This window comes from Podarcis liolepis, assembly GCF_965112155.1.
Source record: "Podarcis liolepis genome assembly, chromosome: 8".
In the NCBI taxonomy this organism is placed as follows: Eukaryota; Metazoa; Chordata; class Lepidosauria; order Squamata; family Lacertidae; genus Podarcis; species Podarcis liolepis.
Genome location: NC_139560.1, coordinates 33,643,817 through 33,664,859, shown reverse-complemented (window position 1 = coordinate 33,664,859; position 21,043 = coordinate 33,643,817). Strand labels below are relative to the sequence as shown.

The following is a 21,043-nucleotide window of genomic DNA, read 5'->3' as shown; positions in this document are numbered from 1 at the left end:
TATTAAGCTGAGCACACTATTGATATGCACAACAGATTCAGGAACTAAGCATTTACCATCTCAAAGCAATGGCCAGGCTACCCAGATAAGGCAATCAGATAAGGCATTATCAGGTATCCTGGCAGACAGGAGAGAAGCAACACACTCAAATTTCTGCTGGGGACCACCTCTTTCTGTGATGTATGCATGATGTTTTGGGGGGTGGTCTTGAGCTACAGGTGAGGCAATTTCAAAAGTCTATATAAGAGCTTGCACACCAATGTTCTGGCTTCCTCTCCTCCCTCCTTGTGTGTGGGGAGTGGGGGACCCTGTTGCAACAGTTTAATAAAGATCATGCTTACTAGCTGCTTTGTTTCTCAATATTCTCTGGCTGGCCTCTGTTATTTTCTCCTACCAATAGAGAACTTACATAAGGACTCTATACGGGCTCTTAGATACCCCATAAGGGAAAGGGAGCAGTATTTTTCTTATAATACCAGGTAACTCCGAAAATTGTAGCTCTGGGAGTATTGGGGTGTATTGATTCACAAAAGGGGCTTGTGATAGCCCAATTATATTTTTGGCACACTCACACACCGTGTCTTAAACACAGAGCATGGGGAATAAATTGTATTGTCCAGCGATTGTCAGTGCTGGACTGATTTTAGGCAATTCTCCCCCCAAAAAGCTCAATAACTCAGTCTCTTGGGAGTCGGACGTGTCTATTGTAGACTTTTTTTTGAAAAGGCTGCTAAGTCATATTTGGTCTGTAGATGGCAGTACCAACACCATCTGAAGTAAATTACAAGTTCTGTCATAACAAAATTGGTGCAGAATGATGATGTAGCTAATATGCTGTGTTCTCAAAACAGGGTGCAGCCTTCAGAGCTTATTTACACATACAATCCTGAGCAAAGTTATGTTATTCAACTCCCATTGAGATTGAGAGGACTGAAGCATCCTTTTAACTATGCAGTAGATTGTAGTAATTTGTTTTAAGACACGTTGAACACTTCTCCCGCCTTTGCATGCAAACAGTTGTCAGCTGAAACCCTGGAGATATTTCTGAAGTGTTAGCAATTTTGTCAGCTCAGCTAGAGTGGTTAAAGTCAAATTCCTTTCCCCCGATTTTTTTGCTTAAAGCACAGTTCTGTATTTTTATTCAAAACATACTGAAGATGGTTTACTTTTTTTTGGGGGGGGGGATAAATTGACGCATGTGAGAAAAATGAACGAAAGACCCCCAAGAAGTAATATGTTAGCTTTTCTTACACTGCACAGCAGCAGAGCTTTCTCCCACTACCACAGGGGAAAATCCAGTGTGGCTAGATTTCTTTTTGTGTGTTGATTTTGTTTGACTCCCAACACCCAGTGATGCTCAGACAGTAGTAACTGGTGCCCCTAAATGCTGATGCTATGCAGAAGGCCTCCTAACCAATCTGTCCTCTAGGTCTGCCTAGTAGCAGCCTGCAGGACAGGTGGAGGGCGAAGGTTGGAGGGTGGCATTTGCTATACATATGTACACACTTGCGCAATAATGTTGCCTAAGGCAGGAGTCAATATCTGTTCTGTCTGCACATACAGGTGGGCATGTTTACGAAGCAGTGTACATCAATGTTCTCAACTCTCCTCCCCTCAATCAGTCTATGCATGCCTCCTAAGCATTGGCAGAACTGATGCGAACATGTGCATGCACGCTTCCCTCCGCCACTTAATTTTTTTCCTGTGTCTTTTTTGATATACCAGAAGTATGATAGGAGAAGGCGAGTGGCACAGCCCTGCAACTTCACTAAGTCAATAGGAGGTGACCTAAGAAAACATTATCTGTGTACACATGGCAGCAGCAAGCACCTGAGAAGTGTATTCTCAGCACAAAATAGATTAAAACAGTTCCTTATCATTATCATTTAGTGCAGGCTTCTTCAAACTCTGCCCTCCAGATGTTTTTGGCTTACAACTCCCATGATCCCTAGCTAGCAGGACCAGTGGTCAGGGATGATGGGAATTGTCATCTCAAAACATTTGGAGGGCTGAGTTTGAGGAAGCCTGATTTAGTGTGTACCCGCCCACTGTTGATGGAAAAATGGGAAAGGAGCATTCCATCCTGCAACATTTTGTTGCAGGACTCTTTTATTCCCTCTGCCTCTGATGTTCAGGTTATGAGCTCTGTTGATTATGTATGCAGACCACCAATGCACAAGTGGGCAGACTGAGAAGGAACCCCGAGGTTTGCAGAAGTACAAAAGAAAAATTATAAATGAAAAACTCTTAAGCACGAGTAAGGGGGGAACCCAAAACTGTCCAGTCAGGAGAATTAAGCATGCTCAGTACTTATGGGATGCTGATCCACTCTTGGAGTGGGGGATATGGGGAAGGGAAATGGAATGGAGTGACCAGAATCCTGAAGAGAGAGGATTCCACATAGCAACACTTTGTTGCAGGTACAACTTGTCATCACCATTAAATACACAGAGCCTGTTATTTAAGCATGTGGAACAAAGCAGGCAAACAAAGGATTCATTTTTATATCTTGCAGGGATTTAGGAAAGTGGTCACAGATGATTTTTAATAAATGATTTATTTATTTTTTAAAAAGGTTGACTCAGTCAAAGCAATGACAGTCCACGTAGCTAGAGTATTATTAATCACATGGCCCAGAGGAGATGGGCGTTTCAGTTTTCATTCTATCCCACACCCTTTACCTTTTCCTGGTTGCAGATTGCAAAGTATCACAGTTCAACAGTGTAAACCATCCAGACTTTCAAGGCACCTCTCTGACTATGGATTTGCTACTGGGATGTTTATTTATCTGGAAAGTTTTAAGGTAAGTCTTTATGAGAGGGGTATTGCCTGTAGTTAAAAAATCTAGGTGATCATATTCTACATCATCTATAGTCTTAGAATGACAGTCCAGAAGCCAACCAAAGTAGATGCGTCCTGTTTACTTCAGTGGTTATACGTCAGGGAAACAAACAAGTATTACTGTGGGTTCCAGAACTGTTCTGTTATGGTTAACTCATGCTGTCAAGAAGTCTATCAAAGGATGTATGTTTCCCTAGATCTTGGAAGAAAAATCAGAGGGATTTTTTGGGGTATGGAATAATAAGGGATATGTTTCTTCATGTTGATTCTCAGTAAATGCTCTCCATGTTATTGAAGATGTTATTGTAGGTGGGAGATGAAAAATTGACACTGAAGGCATTTTCAGTTTGTTTCATTCTCTGCATTTCTGTCATGCTTATGTCAAACTTACATTGGGTAGAAATAAAACACATTCAGTTTCGAAATTCCCAATTCCCACTTTCTGTTCCACATAAACAAACACACACACACACACACACACACACACACACACACACACACTTGTGGGTCGCTTTCAAAATGCCCTAGGGTCAAATTGCCCATCTGATAAGGTTGCAATCATAGCCCCACTTATCTGGGAGTAAGGCTCCTAGAATTATATTAGGCTTACTTCTGAGTAGAAAAGGTTAGCACTGCACAAGTGCCTGAAGGAACTGGCTATGCCTCTTTGAAGAGATTAAACAACAATTGTTTGCCCCTGAACCACACAGACAGCAATTGTCTGCAGGGGTGTGTGTGACTATTGTTTATCAGTATCCACAGCACTAATCTAAATTGCTGGGATACTGGGATTCTTGCCTAAGCACATACAATTAGCATTTAGCTGTGTGGATGGCAGTTGTACTAATGCCATAGGTGACTGTCAGACGCCATGGACACTATGATGCAATTGCAAGCACCTTTAACCGTCTACCTGTGGCATTTTAAATGGCTTGTTAAATTGTTCTTCTTTTGGGACTTCCCCCTTCTTTTTTCCTCAGTGACCACGCTCTCTAGCCACAAGCATCTTACCATCTCTTGTGCCTTCCCACAACGCCAGCCTTTCACCCTTTTAAAATGTAATGGGTATTGCTCCGTATGGCTGTCACTACCAATGAGCCATAAAAACGGCACATTGCTGCGCAGGAAAGGATTTCCCCCTGGAAAGGGTCTCAGAGTTAAATTAAGCGAAATGCTTCGGAAAAGAGTGGCCAATCGTTCTGACAAATGTGCCAAAGATCAAGTGCAAAGTACAAGGCAAACATGCCATGGAAGCATGAAGGGGGAGGAGAGGAAGTAGAAGTCCTGTTACACCAGCAGAACTCTGCTGGCACAGCATTGGATATACCGTAATAGTTTGTTTTCAGATGTGTTTTCTTCCATTCCAATCCCCTGAGAGAGAAGAGGGAGTGTCTGTCCTGAAATGCTGCCTTTCATTTTTACTTTTTGACATACCTATATTAAAAACAAGCCACTTAAAAAACAACAAATGTGTTCCCTATTAATTTCTTTTGTAAAGGCTTTTATGGATTAATCTATCTGATTAGTAGTTTAGGGCTGCAATCCTATGCACAGTTATCTGGGAGTAAGCTCATTGAACACAGCAAAACATGCACAGGATTGCATTGCATTTGTTGCTGCTGTAATCATTATTTATGCTGCTGTTAAGATGTTTTTACACTCTTCTGATCCAGCTAGTTACCTATCCATTTATTCTTTTCAGGACTTATCAGGAGGAATCAGCTTCACCAGTACCATTCAATGTGCATATGGATATGTACACAAATGAATCTTCAGTACTGAAGCAGAGCTAATCTATCCGAGTATCTGTGGTTTTGATTCAATTTGCCACTTCAACAAATACACACCCCAATTTCCCCAAGGAGAAATACGCTCACATATTTTCTTAGTATGTGATGCACTGAGAAATGGCATATTTTGCTTGTGACCTGAGATGAAATGATCAACCAAGACAATGAGATATACAAAGCAAGAGTTTGCTACGATGGTTCTTGGATTTGTGGTTTATGTTGCGGATATTGGAGCAGATCTCTGGGTAGCAAACAAATATTTCCACGAGGGACAGTATCTCTGGTGTGCCTTGACATTGGCCACAGGGCTTCTTTCATCACTAGTTGTCCAGTATTTCAGTTACACTTGGTTTAAAGATGATGGCACTCACAAGCCGAGTTGGATTTCTTCATTACACCTCTTACAAGCTGGAATATTTACAAGGTAAATATAAAACATAGAACTTACAACTAGCTATGCTTGTAATGTCCTAGATGACTTTTAACGGGAAAGAAGATGATGGTGACTGGTTAAACTTTCAAAATTTCAAATGTGTGCAAGGGTGTGAGGCATAGGAGCAAACTCCTAGGGGCCAAGGGGTCTTCATCCCCCCCAATAAAATATTTGAGGGGGCCAGCCTCCCCCAAGTTGATGGTCACTGCCATTCAAATGGTGTGCATGCACTGCGTCATGTGATTATGCGGGGCAGGGCTTACCTGCCCTCCATGTTTTATTCAAGTTGATACCCCTGGTTTAAGATAAGTAGAATGGGTTGCCTAGCTGCCGTTTGCTGACTTGCTTTATCCTAAAGAGTGACAGTTAGGAAGGAGAGGCAGGGATCTGGAGTGATGTACACATGAATTTGCTGGTACGTGATCAAACCCCACCCCAAAACAGCAACAGTTTGGAGACTACCAAAATTCCTGTTGTTCTTTTATTTTTGTTTAATATTCTTTCATCCCCCCCAAATAATTAAGGTTGTCAAACACTGACAAAGGAGCATCTATGTACATAGCACCCAAGTGACAGTGTAGCAGTTGCTTTGCCAAGATTCCTTTAATGACTGTCATGAGAACTTGTGTGATTTAGAATGTTCTTAACTAATTATGTTTCTCACAGTCACTTTAGCCAAAGGAATTATTAGACAAATTAACTTTTCCTCTGTTCCAGGCTGTGGATGTTGGAAGTGCTAAGGATGCTTGCTTTCTGTACTTGCCACTAAAATGTTTCTTCGTCATCTTAAGAAGGCAACTAGAACAAAAGAACCACACATTTGCTATCTTTCCCACTATATGCTCCATCAAGATGAGCGCAGTTTGTACAAGTAGCAAGCAAGTGACCACTATGGAAATGGAATGTGTAATATCAAACAACCTGTTAATAATAACAACAACAACTCAATAGGGGATGATGTGATGCCACCACTTGTCTGACCTCTGGTTGGTTGCATTGCTGTTGCATACCAGGAGATAGATGGAGAAGGGCAAGGCAGTGGCAAGGGTAGTGCACTGCTAATGCACCAGCAGAGCCAGTCTAACCCTCCTACTGGTGCATTCGCACCATGCCAACCTCCCTGCCCACTTTCTACCTTTCAGTAAGCAGGTCAGGGTGAGCAGTAGTACTGAGCAGACTTCAAATTCCGAACATGTTTGTTGGGTGGTGGTGGCGGCAAAGGGGAGAAGGATACTCTTTTATCATTTGTGATGTAAGAAGCATTGTGGAGCAAATGGTCTAACAGGCCAGGCATTTGTACATTATTTTTCCTTCCATAACATCAGATATTCAAAATAATGTGCTATTTGTAGAATATGAAGCATTTTTTTTTAAAAAAAATGCCCTTTATTTCTATTTAATATTTTCCCCATCCAATCCAAACATATATTGGTAAAACTTTTTTTTTTTTTTAAAGTGGTTAATGTATTTAATTTGGCATTAATACAAGGCCCAAGAGCAGGTCATATGTCTGTCAAGAAGCAGAAGCTAAACATAACCCAACAATTTCTCCCTAGGTAAATGCCAAGTGATATTCAGTAAGCACTTTACTTTGTGAGAATCCTTGCCAGGCGTCCAAAGGTCACTTCACACCTTATCAAGCTTCTCAGTTGTGAACTGGGGAGGTTTCACATAAAGCTGCGAGCTTGCCCCAACACACCGCTTGGACAACCACAAGCTTAGGTGTATGAGTGTGTGTGTGAGGAACAGATTGATTTACTCAAGCAGGTTTTCTGGAAAATACTGGACTACACAGATGCCTCAGTCTAGGATACAAGAACCAGATGTTTGCGTTTCTGATTGTTTTATAAACTGAGAATACGGCAGGGCTTTTGTCATTCAGAAATATAAATGTGTGTCATCAGCACCACACAAGAAAGCAGCTCTGTACAGTATAGAAATTTTGTTCCTTGTTCTTACATATTAAACTCAAAGCCATGAATGGGATCCCTACAGTTTCTGTCAGTGCTGCAGGCATTCCCGAAGGAACAGGGAGCAGGTCTTGGATTTTTAGTTTGTTATTCCACAACTTCTCATGTATCTTAAGGGCAGCAATGAACTTCCATGAAAGAAATATGCACCCTTCTTTAGAGGGCAACATCCCTGAAAGGAATGCATATCCTCCTTTAGAGAAAAATGGCACCATCATCTGATGTGTTACAGGTAACCTGCTCAAGAGCCTATGCCCAGCCATTTGCCCACCCAAAGGACTTTTGCTACCCAATTCAAGAGTTGTTAGCAGTGCCTCAGAAAGAGCAGGGAGGGAGTCCTTGCATCTGTGCATAGTTATTAAATCCTATGGTTCAATCCTCCAGATACAAATTAACTTCCATCTGCCTCAGCCAGCATGATTAACGATAAGGGAAAATGGGTGTGGTAGTCTATTAATTATTATTATTTATTAAATTTGTATTCTGCCCTATACCTGCAGGTCTCGGGGCAGTTCACAACATAAAACACAAAATACACAATAAAAACAAGAACAATCAAATAATCCCCCCTCCACATGTTGCTAGGTGTAGTCTAGCAACATTTGGAGGACCACAGATTTTTATTTCTTTGGGGGGGGGGATAGATATAGATCACCCATGTGGGATAATCAATAAAAGACTGGCTGGATCCCTAGATCCAAAGTGCAGAGTTAAACATATTATCCAGTAAGAGACAGCTCCCAGCAGAGTTTTCAAGTCACAAAAGAAAGCAGCAGAATAGCATGGGGATATAGGCAGTCAAACCGTTTAAATGTATCCTGTCCTGAGTAAGTTTTAAAATGCTTTACAGTGGTACCTCAGGTTACAGACTTTTCAGGTTACAGACTCTGCTAACCCAGAAATATTACCTCAGGTTAAGAACTTTGCTTCAGGATGAGAACAGTAATTGTGCTCTGGCGGCGCAGCGGAAGGCCCCATTAGCTAAAGTGGTACCTCAGGTCAAGTACGGTTTCAGGTTAAGAATGGACCTCCAGAACGAATTAAGTCCTTAACCCAAGGTACCACTGTACTTACATAGTTCAAAAGGTCAAGTTCATGCATTTATCCATGCAGCAGCAAGTAAACACAGGCAATAATCTTAGGATACAAAATATAATAAAATAGCTCATGGTCTGAGCTCCTAGTGAGCAAACTCAGGCATGTCCTATTTTGATGAGGTCACATGGGGATAGAGAACTAAAAAAGGAGGAAACAAAAAAAAGGAGGAATCTGTCCCTGCTGTCTTGCCCCTCACCTCTAAGCAACTGGCAGTGATGTGTGGCTTTGGGAAGTTAGGTCAGTAACGCAACTCTGCCCACACCACCAGCTGCTACTGCTTCTAGGGGCTGGAAGGTGGGGCAAGGCAGTCATTGATGACATCCCCTGATCACAAACATAGGGTGTGTTGGGATTCAAGCCTTTTATCAGGAGAAACTGGCCACTCTCCAGGCTCCCGGCTTGATCTCCGGTTGACCTCCCTGTCTGCATTCTCTGGCAGGATCCAGGCAAGGTTGCGATAGGCGATCCTCCTCAGCGTGAGAAGAACACACCACTCTTTCCTGCCCCCCCAGGCAGGGGAAAGAGATAGACAGAAACGTATTTACATGCCTTTATTTCTGTCTTTGCAGCGTCACAGAAAATACGTTTGCTCTCTTCAAACTCCAACAGCAGAGAGACAAACTCCTCCTGTACTTCCTGTACAGCTCATATTACACTCTGAGCTAATTCCAGTGCTTCGCACTGTGAATAGACTGTCCCTCTGTTTCCCACGGAACAGTCCCAACATTCCCATTATGTTTTGCTTTCAAGCTACTAGCTCGCGGCAGCATTGCTTCTATATCGTAACAGGGTGTCTCTGCCCTGTGGACTACATAAGCATGCATACAGTAAGGCAGGGATCGGCAAGGTTTACCTTGTCTGGACTGGTTCACTCCAGTGGAGATCCCTCCGTGGACTGGATCATGCATGTGCCCACGATTTCCGGTGAGCGTGTGGCTCGGTTTGGGGGCGGTTAAATGACCCCCATGGGCCGCTTGTGGCCCATGGGCCTTAGGTTGCTGACCCCTTCAGTAAGGTTTCATTAAACATCCAGTGCAATTGTCAAATATTTCAAGCCATTCAGGCACACTGTGCATGGAATGTCTACCCTTGGGTTAATCTTTGCTATAATTATCAGAATAATGAGGACATTCTGATACCCCAAAATCTATTTTAAGGGCTGAAAGTTGTTTTCAGTGTTCAGCTAAAGCAATGTGAGGTGAGCCACACGTATGGAGGCCACCATTGCTGTTCTGTAGGAAGATATTTATGTATAAATTTACCCAAGATTTCTGCAGCGTACATTGGAGCTTGCCACTGCCAGCATGTGAACTTCAAAACATTATTCAGAAGTTCCCACAGGGCAATCGGTACTTCTTGGGATATGTTCTTGTAAGCAGAGCTTTTAAAAACAGCAAACTGAAGAGGAGCGAGTAAGTGCCCTGTCATTTTGAGAAACAGCAGAAAATGAGGTTGGTTAAAATACGTTTTAAGAGGGGATTTCTAGCTTCCTTTTATCTCTGCTTGCAGTTGCTTCTTTGCTCTGCAGATGCAGAGCAAACACACCTTTGCATCTGCTCAAAAATGTGCCTTGTGCTCAAATGAGAAGACACTTCTGTTTCGAAAACAAGCGTCCAAATCAGCAACTTGGGTAATGGGTTAACGTAATTCTTGCGGAAACCAAGGACTCAGCTATACAGCTGCAAATAAAATGTTTGAAGTGCAATATACAATGTGACACCTGATGGTGATGGTGAGCCTTATGGAAAATTCAATTTATTTTAAAAAAACACTTTAAAAAAAAGCATTTTCATACCTTTTTAAAAATACAGTGGTATCTTGGGTTACAGACGCTTTAGGTTACAGACGCTTCAGGTTATAGACTCTGCTAACCCAGAAATAGTACCTCGGGTTAAGAACTTTGCTTCAGGATGAGAACAGAAATCTCACGGTGGCGGTGTGGCGGCAGCAGGAGGCCCCATTAGCTAAAGTGGTACCTCAGGTTAAGAACAGTTTCAGGTTAAGAACGGACCTCCGGAATGAATTAAGTTAACACTGTATGTGTATAGATTCCACCCAAGAGTGTTTCTCATCTTTTCTTCAGTGATGTACGTGTTCCTTGCCAGAGGATGTATGCTGTGATTTGATAGTGGGAATAAAAACTGCATCTCCCAAAAGAAAATAGAAATATTTTGAGAAGCGATCGTTCTTCATGAGGCAATGAATTAACCCCCCCCCGAACTGTTTAGTGTGTTTTCCATCTATGTTTTATTTTATAGGAAATTACTTCATAGCCTTAAGGACACATTATTCAGTGTATGGCTGTGGGAGTTGAGATATAATGCAGTAGTAAACATTAGCGTGCATTAGCTCCTCATTTTCCACTGTCTACCAATGAAATGCATGTCACCACAAGAAATTCATGTGCCCTAAGAATTACAATAGAATTTGCATGTCTATTTATACTGAGCAGCAGGTGCCTTCTGTTACAACCTTCAAATATCTACAGAAAACAGTTCCTCTAGGCTTATGCAAGCAGTTAAGAATACATCTTTCCATAATAGTTAGCTGATCTCTGATTGTAAATTTTTATGTGGATTTATGTATCGCTGTTGTAAATAGCTCTGATATCCATTTTGTGAATTGTGGTATATAAATAGGGTTCTTAAAACCAACCAACCAACATGCCTCCTCAAAAGTAGGTCCCGCTGAGTTCAATGGAGTTTACTCTCAGGTAAGCAAATTGAAGACTTAAGCGGCTTTTGCCATTCCTTGTAAGGATAGCACAGGAATTCAAGGCTTGTTTTTGAAAGCAGGCATGCATATCTGAGGATTGTGGTGGTATATGGGGTTTTGACCGCTGGCTGTAACAGATGAAGCTCTGCACATAGATACATGTCATTTTGGTCTGCAACTGTTATCAATTGGAGGGCATCCATCGTGCAGGAGTTATGTAACTGGATTGTGGCCATACTATATATTTAAAAGAAAAGCACAGGTGGAATGTGCTGTTACCAGTAGGATTGTAGAAGCAGGGACTGAATATAAAATTTTCTGATATAAGTTTAAACCCCCAAATACCGTTACTTTAATATTATTGCAAGCCACATTGGATTTTTTCTTTAAAATGGAAAGCAGGCAATAATTTTAAATAAACAGATAAGGGTTTGTTTCCACAGGGGAGGGGGGACGCACAGCTTTTTATAGAGCTCTGAAAAGTCCTCAGCAAGTCATTTATCCTATCTAGGGTGGCGCTCTTGATATAGGAAATAAAGTTGCCATCAGTAGAGAAAAGCTTAGCATGTGCAGCAATGGGCCCTATCTGCATTATATACTGAAAGCAGTATCATACCACTCTAAACAGTCATGGATTTCTCCAGGGAATCCTAGGAACTGTAGTTTGTTCAAGATGCCGAGTCTCCTGTTCTCCTCCCAGAGCTATAATTCTCAGAGTGGGTTTACAACCAATCCTTATTCTCCAGGAACTCTGGTAAAGCAGCTAGCCCATTTGCAAAAGCTAAGCAGGGTCCGGTATGGTTTCACATTGCGTTGGGTTACCTTGCATTTCCTGCACTGCAGGGGGTTGGATTACGAGACCCTCAGGGTCCCTTCCAGCTCTACATGTCTATGATTCTCAGCACCCTTAACAAACTGCAGTTCCCAGGATTCTTTGGGGCAAAGCCATGGCCATTTAAAGTGATACGATCCTGCTTTAAATGTATAGTGCAGATGGGGCCACATTCTCCCATATTTTTGTATTAAGTTTTTTTTTGGGGGGGGCAGATTCTGAAAAAAGAGGGGAAATAAAATGGAAAGAGGGAAGTGGGAGCAATAGTTTCTATGGGATCTGTCACCATGCCAACATTTTCTTTCCTTTAAAATTTCAGAACTTCCCTGCTCATTTTGTGTTTCATTTACCATATTTTTCGCTCTATAAGATGCACTTCCCCCTCCTAAAAAGTAAGGGGAAATGTGTGTGCATCTTATGGAGCGAATGCAGGCTGTGCGGCTATCCCAAAAGCCAGAACAGCAAGAGGCTATCCCAGAAGCCAGATCCCTCTTGCTGTTCTGGCTTCTAGGATTCAGAATATTTTTTTTCTTATTTTCCTCCTCCAAAAACTAGGTGTGCCTTACGGTCTGGTGCGTCTTATAGAGTGAAAAATACGGTAGATGCTTCTTAGAGGTTGAGTTTCTCGCACTCCCTTTGTGTGAATGGGTCTGAATGTGAAGGAAAGGGATGATAAGCCAATTGTGCACATGGCATGATGTGTTTCACGCTCCCACTGTGAAATTCAAAGGGGAGCAGAAGAATGGCTGGAAGAGACAGACTTAAGCAACCCTCTCCCTTTCCGGTCCTCCATTGCTGCTTTTCATTTGAAGAAACAAACACCGTGAGATTGTTAGCCCCACCTGTTGCATCATGTTTACTTCGGCCCTAAATCTTACAAAATGCCCGACTGTGCCTTTCTCCATTGCAGATACTGGGCTGCACTGAAATGTGGCTACCAGGCAGCATTTAAAACGAACAACTCGGAAGATGGATTGATTGATGGTTGCACCAGCCCCATTCACAAGAGCGCCATTTGTGCAATGACTGATATAAGTATGCTCAGACTATTTAGGGCATTTCTGGAGAGCACGCCCCAGCTCATTCTTCAGATCTACATCCTGATGACATCTGACAGTTCTACCCCCAGTCAGTGTAAGTCTGCTTGTGGTGATGGAAGCCATCTCCTAACAGTGTGTGGAACATGTGATGGCGCAGAATGTTCACAAACATTTAAACTGCTCAGAGAACTACTTCAGTACATATGAAATGCACCTTCTGTGCCTTAAGACAGAGATCAGCCACCACCAGTTCATTCCTCACTGATGTTTATTTGGCATTTGATTATTGTTATTTGTCTCAATGTGCATCACTTTAGACTCACATTAAATAATGTTTGCCATGCTGTTGCCCATTCACCCAACTCCATGGTTGGAGTGTCTTTAAATCTATTTATGTCTCCATATTTCTTCCATTTCCCCTCTAGATCACTCATTGCTTCCTCTGTTTTCTGCTTCTTAGTCTACTGCTCCCGGCTCTACTTTCTTAAGCCACTTTGTTTCTTGTCTTCCCTTGTACCTCTCACTCTCTTTCCCTTCCTCCTCCACCCATTCATAGCACAAAATCTTTCACACCTCAGTACTCTCTCCACCCATTCATAGCACAAAATCTTTCACACCTCAGTACTCTCTTATTTACACCTTTCCCAGGCCATACCAATCACTGGTCTTCCCTCAAACCATCCTCCCATTCTTTATTTTTTTATTTTTTGACTGCCTAGGATGTTCCTTTGGACTATAATAAAGGCTCCTGCTTGCCTGGATAGAAAGATGGGTGCATAGATGATATGCATCCCTCTTGGCCCTTTGGTGGATGGACTTCTAACCTATTGTACAAAGTTAACAGTCACACCCCTTGTGCCACCTAGTGTTGGCATGTAGCCCCTGGAAGGTTGCCCACTAGGCAAGAATGCCATCAGGCTGAGAAAGGTTCCCCACTCCTGAGATAGGCCTCTGGTCTGATCCAGCAGTGCTCTTCTGATGCTCTCAAAGTAGGAGCTAAGGAAAAAGGAGGACTTCATGAAGAGCCTGGAGGCCAAAGTGGCTGTGTGCATTCATTAGGGAGGGAATAATCAGGCAGAGTAGTTGGGACAGTGGGCAGAGAGCCAAGGGGCTCTCTACTGCTGTCTACTGCTGAGAACCTGCCAGGTCAGCTGCACCTTCATGAACTGCATAGAAGAGACATTCTCCCACCCAGTGCTATTTTTGTAGAAAATGAGGTGCCGGAACTCTCCATGAACGCCTCCCTTGTTCTCTTATAATGGCAAAAGTGCCCACCTGAGAGGTGCCAGAACTGAGTTCAGGTGAGTTCTGGATGAAAAAATGCCCTGCATCATACTTGTGATTTCTGTTGACATCTTTCCTCTGGGATCTGGCAGCTTTTGTAGGGTAGTGAAGGAAAACAAGTTATGGGATGGGACAGGCTGAATTGATATGAATTCAGTACCAGCCAGTTATTTGACCAAAAGCTTCCCAGTAGTTAGTACAGTCATACCTCGGGTTACAGACGCTTCAGGTTGCGTTTTTTTGGGTTACGGACCGCTGAAACCTGGAAGTACTGGAACAGGTTACTTCTGGGTTTCAGCAGTCGTGCATGCACAGAAGTGCCAAATCGCAACCCGTGAGTGCGCAGATGTGCAGCTGCGGGTTGCGAACGCTGCGGGTTGCGAATGTGCATCCTGCACGGATCACGTTTGCAACCCGAGCATCCACTGCATATCTAATTTCCATAGCTTCTAAGAGTATGTATGTCTGTCTATCTAGTTCAGGCTATTGTGCCATTTTTGTGTGAATATTATTTAATAGAAAAAACTCTTCTTTTTCTAACAGGGCTAACAACTTTTATTTCCTTTTATTTAGATGTAACCATTGCAATGTCTTTCTGCGGCATCTCCTGTGCAACTGTGGACTATCAGATAGCGTTACGAAAATCCCTGCCTGAGAAAAAAAACTTTCCAGGGATATTTTCCAAATTAATATATCTTTTCTATAAACTGTTGACTTTGACTTCTTGGATACTCTGCATTGCTCTGGTCATCATACTAAGTATAACGTCTCTCGTTCTACTTGTGTTTCTTTGGCTTTTGAGTATATGTTGGGTCCTGAAGCAACACACAACATTTTGTACATCTAAAGTACCAGAAACTGTCTACAGGACTATTGTGGGAATCATTCTTATTTTTACCTTCTTTAATGTCAAGGGAGAAAAGACCAAAATACCTCTGATTGTTTATTATACTGCTCGGGGGTTTATAACTGCAACAATAGTGTATGTTTGCATGTCCTGCAAATCAGTGTTTAATGGGAAAATATATTTGTTATCTGTAATTATGGTGGTCGTTATCACCCTAATATTGGGCATTATTTTTCTTATTTCATATTATGCATATTTTCATCCTAGGAATTTTTACACACAAGATGTAGTTGATGGACCAGGAATTTATTACACACAAGAGGTGATTGATGGACCAGGAAGTGAAAGAACAGAAAACTGTAGAATGAGGGGATTCCTGATGCAATAAATCTCATGACAATTATCTGTTGCAGCTGCTATGCTTCTTTTTATTTAATAAGATATGATAGCCATCTTCAGATATCTAAAGGGCTGCCACATGGAGGATGGAGCAAGCTTGTTTTCTCCAGTTCCAGAGGCTTGGATCTGAACCAGTGGCTTCAAGTTACAAGAATGGAGATTTCGACTAAACATCAGGAATGATTTCCTGACAGTAAGATCTGTTTGACAGTGGAACAGACTCCCACGAGAGGAGGTGGTCTCTCCTTCCTTGGAGGTTTTTAAGTAGAGGTTGGATGGCCATTTCATATGTGTGATCTAGTTGAGATTCCTGAATTGCAAGGGGGTGAACTAGATTACCCTTGGGATATCTTCCAACTCTATGCTTCTATGATTTCCTCAGTGCAAAAATTCACTGATGCAGTAATAGTGCATTGGAGGTCAATTTATACTGGGCCATCCTGTTTTATTTTCCCAGTAGTGATGTATGGAAGTGAGAGCTGGACCATAAAGAAGGCTGATCACCAAAGAATTGCTGCTTTTGAATTATGGTGCTGGAGGAGACTCTTGAGAGCCCATGGACTGCAAGACCTATCCATTCTTAAGGAAATCAGCCCTGAGTGCTCACTGGAAGGACAGATCGTGAAGCTGAGGCTCCAATACTTTGGCCACCTCATGAGAAGAGAAGACTCCCTGGAAAAGACCCTGATGTTGGGAAAGATTGAGGGCACAAGGAGAAGGGGATGACAGAGGACGAGATGGTTGGACAGTGTTCTCGAAGCTACCAGCATGAGTTTGACCAAACTGCGGGAGGCCGTGGAAGACAGGAGTGCCTGGCATGCTCTGGTCCATGGGGTCACGAAGAGTCGGACACGACTAAACAACTAAACAACAACAACATGAAGGCTGCTGGCATGCACAATCGTCAATCTGATCCAGATCATTGCATGCCTCCATCAAGTCCTTGGAAAGCAATGCTCAACAACTCAGCAGTGGCATTCCAAAAGCTGATTTAAGCTAAGTTCACACCTGCTATCCGCATGTACACAAGTCCATGTCTGTGTATACACCATTCAGAGCACATTCAGAGCACATGTCTCTCCCCACTCAAAGAATCCTGGGAGCTGTAATTTGTTACTGATGCTGTGAACTGGAGCTCTGTGAGAGCAGCAAGCTCCAGCTCCTAGGATTCTTCGTGGGAAGCCATGTGCTTTAAATGTATAGTGTACACACAACCGAAGCAGAAGTTAGCATAGGCTGCCTGAAAATCATAAAGTGAGAGGGTAAAGGCAACCCGTATTCAGGCATGACTAAATGACTAAACAACAACAACATGATGCTCCCCCAATGTTTCCACATTATTTCTGTCTGGGTGAATGCTCTTGCATATAATACAACATCAATTGAAAGATAACCCAGAACAATTGTGGCGTATGAAAAGTTAGAGGATTTTAGCAGGAAGCTGCAGGACATGCACTGATTGGAAACAAAGGACCCTGAAACTTTGGCAGAATTGAAAGTGTGATCACATACAACTAGTACGCCAATATCATAATGAGCCCAAATTAAGAATGAACAATAAAATACATTTGGAAGGCTCCCGAGTTTTTTTTTTTTTTTTTAATTTTTATTGGGTTTTCCACTTTTATAACAACAAAACACACACACACAAAAAATGACACATAACAAAACATGTATAAATTCAGCCAATCCTCGTTTCATGACCTTGTTCCCTGACTTCCCCCCACCCCCCCTCGTGCATCCCAATTCCCAAGATTATATCAGCAAATTGGTATTTCTCCTCTTAACCATCTTGTTCTTCTTATTACCTCTTTTGTAATTAAAATTGATATTCCTAAGTTGGACTTAAGTTCTCTTCCATCGATTTTTCATTTTGTCTTAATTAAAAATCATATTAACCAAACCTAAAAGTCTTAAGAGTTTCTAAGAGTCTCCTCTTCCCTCCCTCCCATCCCCGGTTTTTGTCCCTTCCCGATGAAAGTCCAAAGTCGAGATTCTCAGCCTGGGTTCCTCACGCCCGAGGCTTTCAAGTCCCTTTCAGTCCCTCTCCGCCGTTCTTGTTGGTAGCCTTTTATATCAGTCGTCGAGTCTGGAAAAGGCATCCAAATATATTCTCTTCCCACAAGGAGATTTGTAATCAATTGCTGGAAAATTTCCACCAAGCCTGTATCCTCAAAACCAAAGTCCAAACAAAGGCCCCAATCATGCCTCTTTATTTTAAATTCCTGTATTCCATATTGTCCCAGGGCCTCTTCCTTCTTCTTCTGCATCTTTCGCAGACTTGTGGTAGATGTGTTCCCAAGATCTCCTTGCTTGTATTCCACAGATGTCAGCTTTTGGATGTTGCTTCCCAAAGTTACTTTCTCTTTTTCTTGTTTAGTCTCTTCCACCTCTGAAAATATTGTTTCCTCTTCAGCTGTGGATTCTTTCTCATTCAAGTCCTCAACACAAACAGCAGAGTTGCCTGTTCCCAAGGTCATAGTCACAAGTTGTTTATTCATAGCCAAACTCTGCTCTTGTAAGGTTCCCACCAACTGAAACATCCTTTCAATTTCAGCTAGTAACTTTCCATCCACAGCCATTGTATCCATTGTAGTTTCACAGAATTCCCCCTAGGGGGAATCTGGTTACTTATTAATCTTTTACTCAACAACCCTTTAACTTCTTATTGTTACTTTGTTTCCAACAATTTTGATTCAATTGTGTCTTAGTCCAGGGGGATCTTAAACAACAATTTTTCCGCTTTAAATTGCCCGTTTGTCAGCTTTGACAGCTCCAACACAAGCACTAAGGCAGGACGTTCCCGAGCCCGGGAGGGGGGGTAGTTTAAAACAAAAAGAAGGCTTCTGAAACTCCACTCTCCAGCATAAAATTTCCCTTAGCGAAATCTTGAAAGTTAATGTCCTTTTTAACTCACCCCACCGAGGGCAGGCTCTCCAGCTTAGCTCTTATGTCGTTGCTTAGATCTTCTGCAAGGGGGGGGGGTGCGGACTTCCTTTTAGCACACCCCCCGGTCGTCTCTAATTCAGGGTAGAAATTTTTAAAGTCCCAATCCGTCTTACTCACGGGTAGTTCTTTCAGTCCAGATTTTCAAGGAAGGAAGTTGGCGCTCTCTGGTTATGGCTCGCGGCTTCGCTCCACCGAGGTAGCGATCGACTCTCAGTGCCACGCCACCCCCGTATCCCCTCCGCAGCCTTTAAAAAGGCTCTTCGCGAATCAGGGGGGGCGCTTAAGGCACCCGCCGAGTCTTCAGTCCGCAGGCATCCGCGCCTGCGGTTTTTAAGGGTCCCCGCGTCGCCGGCGCGGCTAAGACCCATCCTCGGTAGAGCCGATTCCCTCCGGAGCTCGGAGGGAATCCGCCATTTCCAGATCGCGTCAACCCGGAAGTCCCCTGGAAGGCTCCCGAGTTTATTAGACTTGCAGGCTTGCTTTGCTCTTTGTCATTCAGGTAGGAACTATAACTAAATCCTTTCAGTAACTTCGCCTGGAGGGAAAAATGCAACCTTTCTTTCAGTTTGGTCTTGACAACTTCATTCATGCCTTTCAATGCCAAGACTTGATTGCAGGAATGTTTTCTGCAGTGTTTCTCCTGAAGATTGCAGCTGATGCAGAATGATCTGGACAGTGCATTAGTAATCCAGGATGTTCAATGGTTTCTTATGCCCTTATAATACATCACAATTTGTGATGCTAGTTTTGATCTGTGAATATGTGAACAGCTTGAGCCTTACATGACTTTTCTGTGAAATGTCATGTTAATGGCAGGCTGGCATTTCCTGGCTGGAATTATTGTGTGTACAAAGCAATTTTCAGTTATGGTATAATGAGCCTTTGTATCTACAGTATATCATTTTATTTTATGTGTTGTATTTGGTTTGGCTTTCTGTTTTGTTATTTTGGGGTGACTTTCTATATACTCTTTACAGGGAAATGTCCCACTCAAGGTACATTTCGCTGCAATTCCTTTGATATGCATCTTATAAGCATGTGAAACTGACAAAAGGCTAGGTTAGTTCAGCAAATGGAATTCACATGCTTACATGTCATGTTTGACTTTCACCCCACTGGAAAGAAAAAGCCACAGGTGCTATGAACGGTATGTTGTACAAAACCAGGGGAATGCTTTATATAGCTTGACCAGGAAGCTCTTTGTGAGGGCAGAATCCAAAGGGCTGTTCCACTTATTGTTTTGATTCATGACAGAACCACAGAATCAGGAAGTATCTCTTAAGGAGGTACTTCTTGTTGGAAGGATTAAGAGCTACCATAACTGTTGTTATACAAGAGTAGCTCTGTCTCTATGCTGTTTCTGCTAGGCAGGGACTAAGTCTGCATACCTTAAAGTGTATAACTTCTCCAAATAATCCTGGGAACTGTAGTTTGTTAACAATTCAGGGAATTGTAGCTCTGTGAGGGGTAAGCTAGGAATCTTTGTGGTAAGTCGTGCTTTAAATGTTGGGTGCCTATGCAGCCAGGGACTGCTGCTGCCATGAGCTTGTGGTTAGTGGGTGGTTAGTTTTCTGCTTCAGGTGCCAACTGCCTGCAAAGTGCTTTGTGTGGAAATGCCCTCAGTAATACTATTGGCATCTGACAATAGCCGGTGGTAGGTTTTAGAGCAGCAGTAGCCCACTTTGTGTTCTCCAGATGTTGTACTGCACCTTCCAACAGCCTCAGCCAACCTGACAAAGTTCAGGGTCCGACAGCATACAGAAGGCACCATATTTCCTCGCCTTATTTCAAAGAGAATGGAAGTTATGGAGTGAACTGGCCCCAGCACAACATTTATAAAGATATGGCTATCCTTTTCCGCACATGCCACATAATTCACCATTGAACCTCTCTCCTGTTCTTGTGTTTATGTGAAAAATAGTAATGCAGCTCAAAATAGTCTTGTATCAGGCTTTTTAATCCATTAATAGTGGCAATGAAAGGTAGAGTTGCATCATAACCTTCTTGCACTTTCTGTTACCTGTGAACAGCTGTGGTCTGTCCGAAGCACATTTTTTATCTTCCACTCACCATTTTCCTGCAGTTTTTCCTATAACACCACCTCCCTGTTTGCAAATGTTGTTATTGACTGGCATGCCCTCCTTATCAAATTCCTCTTCCTTTTCTACAAATCTGGCCTTCCACAGTATGACCGTTCTCTTCACTCTTTGTTCTTCCATGAAGCTTACAAGGTAAGAGAAACTCACTGCTGCAATTGTTTTCTTCTTTAACACGTCAGCAGCTCAGGTACAACCAGCAGCTGTGACAATGACAATCTTTTTACCGAATCAGTTTCATGGAGAAGTGGGAATAAGTAGCAACGCTCATTAACAGTTGCAGTGGAGATTCCTGAACGTTGATTAAAGTACTTAAAAATGCATGCATGATTTCAGTCTCTCTCTCCACCCAACTTGCAGGACAGTCCTTCCGTCATGTTATATCTTGATTTCACCACATGAGGGCTTCTTTGTAAGAAACAGGAACGAGTAACTACAGAATTACAGCAAAATGTAATGATAGCGTTTCCTGTAAACATTGCCTAGAATAAACCCTAAGGCTATAAAACTCGAATGACTCAGATGTGCTTAAGCCTCGTGTCAACTGAATGTGTCTAAATCGGTACCAGTGTATCTGAGGTCAGGCAGAAACATGCAAATATGCATATAATTAAGGGTGATATTTCAAATTAAAAATGGCCACCTCGAAAATAAAATGGTAAAGGCCTCTTTGGATTTCAATCTATTACAGATGCTCACGCACACTTCCGCTTTCTATTCTGGGCAGCCCTTAAAATCCAGCTGCCAGT

General features: G+C 42.5%; 1 protein-coding gene across 2 annotated transcripts; it reads left to right on the top strand.

Annotated features, from left to right (window-relative positions):
- The first annotated feature begins 2,484 nt into the window (after positions 1-2,484).
- Positions 2,485-20,808, top strand: XKR9 (XK related 9). Of its 2 annotated transcripts, XM_083517373.1 has the most exons (7): positions 2,485-2,803; positions 4,544-5,055; positions 12,590-12,813; positions 14,577-14,762; positions 15,118-16,127; positions 16,562-16,824; positions 18,648-20,808. In XM_083517373.1, exons 2-5 carry the CDS (start codon positions 4,796-4,798, stop codon positions 15,138-15,140), a joined length of 693 nt encoding a protein of 230 aa, XP_083373499.1. In that variant the 5' UTR covers positions 2,485-2,803; positions 4,544-4,795; the 3' UTR covers positions 15,141-16,127; positions 16,562-16,824; positions 18,648-20,808. The 2 variants fall into 2 exon arrangements, with proteins under 2 accessions (XP_083373499.1, XP_083373498.1); XM_083517372.1 differs by having other exon boundaries at positions 2,486-2,803; positions 14,577-16,127.
- The last annotated feature ends 235 nt before the right edge of the window (positions 20,809-21,043 follow it).

What these genes read in the sequence shown, in the direction of transcription:
- XKR9 (XM_083517372.1), top strand. Translation starts at nt 4,796, where the DNA reads ATGAGATATACAAAGCAAGAGTTTGCTACGATGGTTCTTGGATTTGTG. An exon ending in CAAGCTGGAATATTTACAAG is followed by an intron (nt 5,056 to 12,589) that starts GTAAATATAAAA and finishes TCTCCATTGCAG; the next exon opens with ATACTGGGCTGCACTGAAAT. An exon ending in CAGTTCTACCCCCAGTCAGT is followed by an intron (nt 12,814 to 14,576) that starts GTAAGTCTGCTT and finishes CCTTTTATTTAG; the next exon opens with ATGTAACCATTGCAATGTCT.